The sequence below is a fragment of the Azolla caroliniana genome, unplaced genomic scaffold, assembly GCF_043228905.1.
Source record: "Azolla caroliniana isolate FFs.n. ecotype wild unplaced genomic scaffold, voAzoCaro1.0.p SCAF_4, whole genome shotgun sequence".
Lineage (NCBI taxonomy): Eukaryota > Viridiplantae > Streptophyta > Polypodiopsida > Salviniales > Salviniaceae > Azolla > Azolla caroliniana.
Genome location: NW_028230439.1, coordinates 25,530,167 through 25,540,388, shown reverse-complemented (window position 1 = coordinate 25,540,388; position 10,222 = coordinate 25,530,167). Strand labels below are relative to the sequence as shown.

Genomic DNA, 10,222 nt, shown 5'->3' with positions numbered 1-10,222 from the left:
GATTAAAATCAAAGTTTACATGGTGGTGTTCAAAAACACCATTTGATGAAGAAACAGAGAAGGGAGATCCTAGCCCCCAAATCCATAGAGCGTTCTTCCTTGTCTCTTCAGTGCATACACAACATCCATTGCGGTCACCGTCTTTCGTCGAGCATGCTCTGTGTAGGTCACTGCATCTCTGATGACATTCTCGAGGAAAATCTTGAGAACACCACGAGTCTCCTCATAGATGAGGCCACTTATTCTCTTGACCCCACCTCTGCGAGCAAGGCGACGGATAGCAGGCTTGGTGATTCCCTGGATGTTATCACGAAGGACCTTGCGATGCCGCTTAGCCCCTCCCTTTCCGAGGCCTTTGCCACCCTTCCCTCTCCCAGACATGTTTAGGGTTTTCTTCTTTGTACCTCTTCTGCTTCTTCTTCTGCTTCTTCTTCTGCTTCTTCTGCTGTTGCTGCTGATGCGTTGGTGAGGATGACCACGTGCGTATATCTGGTATATATAGTTTTTCTGCCTTACTTCTTTACCGTCGGATCTTGGGTCGATCGGACGGTTCTTCATCTTTCAGTCGGGATCGATCCGTGTATGTATCTTCATTCTAGCCGTTAGATCTGTGGTTGATTGGACGGCATCCCCCGCGCCCCCGCCCAAATAGTTTCGAATTCTGTACACTTCATAGATGAATTGGTGGGTTAGCTTGCCCATTAGGGCAGGCACCTCTTTGTCCGCATGTATGCCCACCCTAGGAACCGGGCATCCGCGACCCAACCAAAAACACACGAATTTGTCTCGCACCAGCCAACCAATATCACTCAGCTTTAGAACTGTATATTGTGTGTTTACGAATCAGATACATGACCGTACCAATATTGCCCTTCGTTCGGTTTCGACGCCTTCGCAACCCCCTATAGCTGCTAAAGTCTTTATTTCAAAATCAGTACGAAAGGGATGTCCACTTGCTCCTTTTTTGTTTTTACTAGTATTTGAAACTTCTTTTATACATTTAAATTCTCAACATGTTAATATCAAAGGTTTAGCACTACCATTTGCAGATGTTAGCGTGGACAATGAGTTTGCTGATGATACAACTCTATATGTTCATGCCTCACAAGTTAACTTGTTGCGGGTCCAAAAAGTTGTGCATGACTTCTTAGATGAAGCAGGTGCACCGATTAATTGGGATAAATCATCAAGTTTTTGGGTGGCTTTGGGAGATTCGCCATTTAATGTACCTAGCTTAGGATTCACGTACATGACGCTGGTGGAATACAACGAGATGGTTGATGTGGTCATTGAAGCAAAAAATTTATTTTTATAAGGATGAGTGATGGTGAGGTTGGGGGCTGAAGTAGATTTTCACAAGGCCCCGATGAGGAGAGTACATTTATTCTATTTTTTGTTTGTACAAGACTTTGGTGGTAAACAATGAGACGGTTGATGTGGAAATCAAAGCACATTTTTTATTTTTGACAAGGATGAGTGACGATGGTGTCGGGGGATGAAGTAGAATTTCATGAGGGGATTAGGAGAGTAGTGTCATTTTGTTTTTTGTATGTACAAAACTTTGTTGGTCTACGACGAGATGGTTGATGTGCACTTTGGTCGTAATCGGCGAGATGGTAAATGGGGAAAATGAAGCAGATTCTCTCTGTTTGACAGGGATGAGTGAGGGGGTTGTCAGGGGCTGAAGCATACTTTCATGAGGGAACGAGGACAGTAGACTCATTTTCTTTTCTGTTTTATGAATGTTGGTGTGGAGTTGGAAGCATATTCTTGAGGGTCGACGAGAGTGGATGCTTTGAAGCTCGGATATTTAATGATATCTCTTTGAAAGAATTTAGTAACACAAGCCCTACGTGTTGCTATCATTGGAATTCATTGCTCGACTCTAGCCATTGGAATTCATTGGCAAAATTTTGATCACATTACAAGATTTCTAAAGCTTGTTGATTTTGTAGGCATGTTTTTGTGAAAGGTTGAGGCGTGCTTTGGAGAAGCTGGCTAATCAAAATGAGTAGTTATCCAATGTCCTTAATATGGGTTATGCAATAGGGCTGACATAGAAAAATGAAGCCAGAAAAAGTTGTATACTCTGAGTATGGGTTATTTCACCAATGCTTCATGAAGGTGTACATTCATACAAGACGTCGTCTCTTGGAATGCATTGATGTCTGGATATGAACTACAAGGTGAAGTAAAGGAGGCATTGAGGCTGTTGAAGGGGGGGGGGAGGATAAGAAAAAGCAATGACCTTGATTTGGTTCAATGCTTCTCATATATTGGGACTCCTTTGCAGGGTTTTTCCCCTAGAGGTTGGATTATCAATCTTCTTGATTTGGAGACGAATATGACTTCATTGTATTCTCTTTGTCTCAAATGATTGGTTACATGTGTTTCTTACTTAACTTTACCTACAAAGATTGACTACGGTCATATGTAATATTGGACTATTGTGTATAAGCCTCTGGCCACTGTAATTTTAATACCAATGGAGGATATATTTTCATGGAAAGAAAAAAAAAAACTATTCTCCACGCATGCTCACATAGTGCATATATTGCCCACATTTGGTTACAGGGAGTTTTTAGTGCATAGAGTTTTTATGGAAGACATTTGTTTGGTTAAACATTAAAGGTCTTGTGAAAAATCTAGAAACATCCATAATTTTGATTTTTTTACACCTTTATTATGTTCATCAAATAACATGATGCAAACATGTAGTCGGTGGTAGAGAGGCTCTCCTAAATACATGCTGGCTTGGAGTTTATATCTATATGACCTAAGCATAAGTTGAGTTTTTCTGAGTTTTCTTGGCAAGTGTGTGGTCAATCATGATAGTTTGTTAGTCCCACATTGAAGAGGTTCCTCAATTTAAGGAAAAGCATAATCATGTTCATGGTGCATGTATTGGCAATGACTTAGCGGAGCCATGCTTTTGCATATATTTGGTGTTCACTTTGTACTCCTTATGTGGTTAGACGAACATCTATGTCAAGGGCGCTTGGTAGACTTCATTGTCTCATATGAGGTGGATAAGGTGTAGATAGTAGGGAAGATTTCAACGTATTTGGTAAGAGGGTTGGGGACGGACATGATACACGTTTCCTACGTAAGATTATCACAATGATGGATATTTCATTGAGGTTAGGGGTTCTTTGATACATCACCCAGTAATGGCAAAGTCTTTGCTCTAGAGAATCCCAATATTTTGCTCATAAGGACTTGCATTTGCTTGTTGAGTTTTGTGCAATCGCTCCAAACCATCAAATTTGGGCCATGGAATGCAAGGTTTAGACTATAGAATCCTTTTTGCCTTTTTGTGGACATGTTGGCAATAAGTTTTTGTTAAATGACGAGTGAGTTGGATCATTGTATGCAGGGGCAATGTCTGTGATAGAAGGTAAGGTGGTTGTGATGGTGTATTGTCCAGGGTTATCACATGTTCAAAATGGTTGGCCATTAGTGCCAATTTGGCCAGGTGGAATAGTGAAGGTTACAACGACCTTTCGGAGGACATACAAAATCAAATGCAAATTATTATACCTTGATTGCAATACCGAAGTTATCAAAGTGATAAGGTGTGACTATCGAACCATTGTCTTATTGATAATCAATCTCAATCCCATTTGTTTTTTTCAAGTTCCGCATCTTGCATTTGATCGATCTAACATACTACAAGTTAATCAAGAAGACAAACTTATTATAGATCTAACTAGTAACTACAATCAAAACTATGGATTATGCTTGAGTTACATATCATGAATTGATCAAAATCCATTTGGATGTGGAGAACACATCTGACAAATTTAATTAGTCATTTGTTAGGGTTGATGAACCTTGTGGATTTTGAACCACATACATGTCTTCTATCTTGTATTTTTTCTAGGGCAATAAGTTATATATGGAGTAATGCTTGATGGTGTAGTCACCTTGCTTTTTCAAGATGAATTTGTCAAGAGTTCCTACTCAATACATAGTCGTTTGCAATTGTTACTCATTCACTTATTAGAACATCAAAGTTTGTGATTAATAAAGATATTATGGATTTTAACCTCTCACATGGATGTTACTTTTGCATGCACCATTGACAGATGGTTCTTTCATGTTCTTATAATATTTGTGAGAAAATGTAGAGAAGGGCATACATATTTGGGGTCAATTTGCCTCGGCTTTGAGGTTGCATAGTAAATGGAGTAAGTATCAACTCAAATCTTGGATCTTTTGTGATTCAAAAAGGTCTTATCTTTAGTGATGCATGCATCTATTGAATATCGAGGCTATGAATGACTAGTTAATCGATTGATTATTAGTAAATTCAGAGATAATTACATGTATTGGAAGTTCCATTGGGTGCAACATTATGATTTATATTTGTTTATCCATGACTACCATTTACAATGAACCCTAAGATAATGGGGGTGTTACATTGTTGTATTTGCATATGTCAAAACTAACATTAGGGTCTTAATGTGCATTGCTCTTCTTCTTCTTTTCTTTTTTCTTTTTTTTAAAGGAAGATACACCTTAGTGTATTACTTGAAATGTCTACATAAGAAAAACAAAAGGAGACATTTCATCTCACTTCTTTTTGTAAGATACAAAAGCTAGTACATATGATGATACATATGATGACATATATGAACAAGTAGACAATACTTACTATCCACTATCCAACATAAACGAAGGTATGGCATAATTCCACTTTGGACCAGCAGTTGTCTCTGAAAATGAATTGTGTTGTAATTCCTTACGAAGCAATGAATAGTGTTGTAATTCCTTACGAAGCAAGTTAATAGGGTTCTTGATTATTATATTAGGGTGGTAAAGATAGGTTGCAAGCTCATTGTAAGTGGTTATTTTCACTTGGGATCATACAAGCGGGAGATGTGCCCAATAGACAATTCAAAGGTTCTTGAACACAGCCTGTGAGAGAAACCGTGCAAGGATTGGGTTACGTCGGATCATAGTTAGATGTATTCAAAGGAAGAACACTATACGTAAATGTGATATCCACACCTCAAAGCTTGTTATAGCCAAAATTGTGGACTAGTTTCATCACATTGAAGTGAGTGTAAACTAAGTTGTATGAACATAAAGTTTTAGATGGTGCACAATAGCTTGGGTTCTAACATGCATTGGTACGTGTAGTTTCCCTGTTCAATGAAGCATATGGTTTTGTAGTTAGGTGCAACACATGTAGTGTAATGTGTGAAGCGTTTGCTACCACATGCTTCCAATATGACGATATGTTGGCCTGGCAAGGAGGAATTTGAGATTCCACAGATTTGAAAAGAAATTGTGCGAGATTGGAAGTTGAGTTTGAGGTTAATAGCCAATGAGATTTGCAGGGCATCGTGGCCAGTCTAGACGAGTGTCATAGACGGGCAAGATTGGAAGTTGAGTATGAGGTAAAGAGCCAATGAGATTTGCAGTGCTTGATGGCCAGTCTAGATGAGTGTCATTATTATTTGTTTTTCTTCCTCCAAAAGACAAGTCTTCATTAGTAGAATTCTGCATACATGACGAAATGATTAGACTAAAAAAACATTATAATAGTTTTGCTATAGTGGTGAAGGGGGGATAAGAACTCTTGCCTTGTCCCACTTTGCTCGGTGAGCGTTGATTCAAGTGTATTTTCTGAGAGTGTTGGAAAGCAGTCATTGAGACGTAGTCTTTGGGTCGCGTGTTCCTTTTCCTTTCGGGTTACGGACCGGGTCTGTGGTCTATCCAGACGAATTGGTTCTCTGGTAAGTCAACGACTAGACATCCATTCCTTGATTTTCGGGCTATGAGGATCACAGATCACCAGGTGTGCCAAAAGTGTTACCGGCTAGGGCTAACACGGCCTACTCTCAGTCCTTCAGGGTACAACTCAAGGAGATTATAGTGTAGAGAATGGAGAGCGTAGACAGTCTATCGCAAATCGTTGTGAGCGTATTACGTCGCTTAGCGTAAGCGGAGGGGAAAGGGTACGGGGGAGACAACTACAACCGATCTCCCTCGCCCAATGTGTTGCCTTTACACATACACGTTTACATGATTACCACACAGAAAATACGTAAAGAAGAACACTCAAACACAACAAGTCAGAAACAATACGACTATATTTTGGAGGTTACCCAAATAACTACACTACCCTTTACAAGTTTTCCATGCCCTTTATATACAAGGTCATGGTCGGTTATGCTTGGTGTGTGAATTGTTATAAGCATTAAAAAATGCTTCATCTTAATGCTTCGTCCTCATCATTACGTTACAGAGGATTCAGACTCCACTCCTTCCCTTTCTTCCACCTTTTCCCACTTAGGCCGACTTAGGCGGACAACAATATTTGATTGAGGTTAGGGGTTCTTTGATACATCACCCAATAATGGCAAAGTCTTTGTTCTAGAGAATCCCAATATTTTGCTCATAAGGTCTTGCATTTGCTTGTTGAGTTTTGTGCAATCGCTCCAAACCAACAAATTTGGGCCATGGAATGCAGGGTTTAGACTATAGACCCTTTTTCCCTTTTTGTGGACATGTTGACAATAAGTGTTTGTTAAATGATGAGTGAGTCGGATAGTTGTATGTAGGGGCAATGTTTGTGATAGAAGGTAAGGTGGTTGTGATGGTGTATTGCCTAGGGTTATCACATGTTCAAAATGGTTGGCTATTAGTGCCAATTTGGCCAGGTGGAATAGTGAAGGTTACAACGACCTTTTGGAGGACATACAAAATCAAATGCAAATTATTATGCCTTGATTGCAATACCGAAGTTATCAAAGGGATATGGTGTGACTATTGTACCATTGTCTTATTGATAATCAATCTCAATCCCATTTGTTTTTTTCAAGTTCTGCATCTTGCATTTGCTCGATCTAACATACTACAAGCTAATCAAGAAGACAAACTTATTATTGATCTAACTACAATCAAAACAATGGATTATGCTAAAGCTACATGTCATGAATTGATCATAGTCCATTTGGATGTGGAGAACGCATGTGACAAATTTAATTAGTCATTTGCTAGGGTTGATTAACCTTGTGGATTTTGAACCACATACATGTCTATCTTGTATTTTTTCGTCACCTTGCTTTGACAAGATGAATTTGTCAAGAGTTGCTACTTAGTACATAGTTGTTTGCTATTGTTGCTCACGCTTATTAGAACATCAAAGTTTGTGATTAATAGAGATATTATAGATTCAAACCTCTCATATGGATGTTACTTTTGCCTACACCATTGACAAATGGTTCTTTCATGTTCTTATAATATTCGTGAGAAAACGTAGAGAAAGGTATACATATTTGGGGTCAAATTGCCTCAGCTTTGAGGTTGCATAGTAAATGGAGTAAGTATCGACTCAAATCTTGGATCTTTTGCGATTCAAAAAGGTCTTATCTTTAGTGATGCATGCATCTATTGAATATCGAGGCTATGAATGACTATTTAATCGATCAATTATTAGTAAATTTAGAGATAATTACATGTATTAGAGTCCCAATCTTAGCCACTTATGTGTATCTGTTGTTGGGGTGGGGAGTGAAGCCTAGAATGGCTTCACCCCCCTCCCAAGGGGGTTACGATAGGGAGAGAGCTAGAGAGAGAGAGAGACAAATAGGAAATGACAGAAATGTGAGAGGGGAAAATTGTATATCTCATTATATACCCCATAAGGGGTTTATATAATACATCAAATGTAACGGTTACATGACGGTTATAAGTAAGACCGTTACACATTCTTGTACACATGCACATACTCATCCTCACACACTCATTTACTCTACACATACACATCAACCATATCATTACACATACCCTTATGCCTCCCCATACACGCATGTGGGAGAGTGCATTGCACGGTGAACCCACTCGCCATGACAACTCTTCTCGACCGAAACTCCATCGGTCGTCTCAACGGTCAGAAATCCCTCGACCGGATCACTGCTCTACGATCAATAACTTCAATCGAAGCTTTGCTTGACTCGAACCTTCTCATTTGGTTAGCACAATGCACGATTGGATCATACACGAATCGGCTAGTTCACTACGGCATGGGTCGTGAAATCATGTTGTGTGTTTATGTATTTTCTTTCTTTCATCATGTGAAGTGAGTTTTATATTTTTTACCCTTTGGTCTTTGAAAATTTGCCCTCGTGTTTTAAAAAAAGAATATGCCCTTGAGTTTTCAAAATTTTCTCTTCTACCCTTATGTTTCTGAAATTTTCTCTTCATACCCCTCTTCTCTTCCTTTGTTTCCTTCTATTCTCCTCTTTTTTCTTTTCTTCTTGTGCGTTCTTCTCTTCTTCTGCTTCTTCTTCCTCCTCTTCGTTTCTTCCTATTTTCCTTCTCTATCTGTATGTTCTATCTTCTTTTTTTCCATGGTCATCTATGGCCATTTCCATCCATGTCGTCACCATCTGTCCGGCCGAATCTATCGGTCGTTGGCTCGGCCGCTGTGTCTTTTCGAACAATTGTCGAACTTCGGCCATCTCTTGGGGGGTTTAGGGTGCAACATTATGATTGATATTTTTATCCACGATTACCATTTACAATGAACTCTAAGATGATTGGGGTGTTACATTGTTGTATTTGAATATGCCAAAACTAACATTAGGGTCTTTAAAATGTGTTGCTCTTTGTATGATTGATGATGAATAGTGTTGTCTAGTAAAGAGTGTTGTAATTACTTATGAAGCAAGTTTCTAGGGTTTTTGTTTATTGTATTAGGGTGATAAAGATAGGTTGCAAGCTCATTTTAATTGGTTGTTTTCCCTTGGGATCATACAAGTGGGGAGATGTGGCCAATAAACAATTCAAAGGTTCTTGAACACAATCTATGAGAGGAATCGTGAAAGGATTGGGTTAGGTTGGATCATAGTTAGATGTATTCAAAGGAAGAACAATATATGAAAATGTGATACCCACACTTCAAAGCTTGTTATGGCTAGAATAGTGGACTAGTTTCACCACATTGAAGTGAGTGTCAACTAAGTTGTATGAACATAAAGGTTTAGATGGTGCGCAATAACTTGGGCTCTAACATGCATCGGTGCGTGTAGTTTCCCCGTTCAATGAAGCATATGGCTTTGTAGTTAGGTGCAACACATGTAGTGTAATGTGTGAAGCGTTTACTACCACATGCTTCCAATATGACGATATGTTGGCGTTGCAAGGAGGCGAATGAGATTCCACATATTTGAAATGAAGATTGTGTGAGAGTGGAAGTTGAGTCTGAGGTAAATAGCCAATGAGATTTGCAGGGCGTCGTGGCCAGTCTAGACGAGTGTCATAGATGGGCAAGATTGGAAGTTGAGTATGAAGTAAAGAGCCAATGAGATTTGCAGGGCTTCATGGTTGGTCTCGATGAGTGCCATTATTATTATTATTCCCCCCAAAAATATTCTTCATTAGTAGAATTCTGCATACATGATGAAATGATTAAACTAAAAAAACATTATAATGGTTGTCACCATGATGACCTCTGAAAACCACAACTAAGGGTAGTGAAAGACAAAAAAGGAATGACATGAGACATCGTACATGTAATGAACATAGAACTTTGTCCTCCGTTAGAATGTGACCATGTCCTCCAATTCCCTGATGAGAACAATTTTCCTTTGTTTTCCTTTAACCTATTCTCCACCTTGTAATAAAACGCAGTGGGTCGCCTTGGTTAGCCCACAACTATCCTCTCCCATGTTGAAACCAACCATCTCCTTCATCTCCACGACCATCGGGAAGAAACCTTCATGCCATCAACACTCAGCTTTATCACAACCTCAATAAGTATTCTTCATGTTTACACATCAGCCATCTCGGTGGTTACCACCAAAATCATGTACCTATAACAACAAAACGAGTATAGTGTCATCATCTCCTCATGAATATATGCTTCAAACCTCACACTATCTTCACTCATCCTTATAAACAAACAAATAAATAAATAAAAATGCTTCATTCAGTCCACATCCACCATCTCGCCGATTACCACCAAAGTCCTGTACAAACAACAACAAAATGACTCTAAAAAGTTTCCTCATCTCCTCATGATATGCTCTGGCCCCCACACCATCATCACACATCCTGATAAAAAATAGATGATTTGCTTCATTCTGTCCACATCAACCGTCTCGCTCTCGCCAATTATCACTAAAATCTTTTACCTACAAAAATAAAATGAGAATCCTCTCTACCTCTCCTCGTGGAAATATGTTTCAATCCTAGACACCATCATCAA

General features: G+C 39.1%; 1 protein-coding gene across 1 annotated transcript; it reads right to left on the bottom strand.

The window, feature by feature from the left end:
- LOC147865655 (histone H4) lies at window positions 1-436 on the bottom strand. Its single transcript, XM_087318520.1, has one exon. The coding sequence runs from the start codon at window positions 379-381 to the stop codon at window positions 70-72; it is 312 nt and encodes a 103-aa protein (XP_087174646.1). The 5' UTR covers window positions 382-436; the 3' UTR covers window positions 1-69.
- Between the last annotated feature and the right edge of the window lie 9,786 nt (window positions 437-10,222).

Bases quoted from the DNA above. Each gene is read 5' to 3' on its own strand.
- LOC147865655 (XM_087318520.1), bottom strand. From the start codon at position 381: ATGTCTGGGAGAGGGAAGGGTGGCAAAGGCCTCGGAAAGGGAGGGGCT.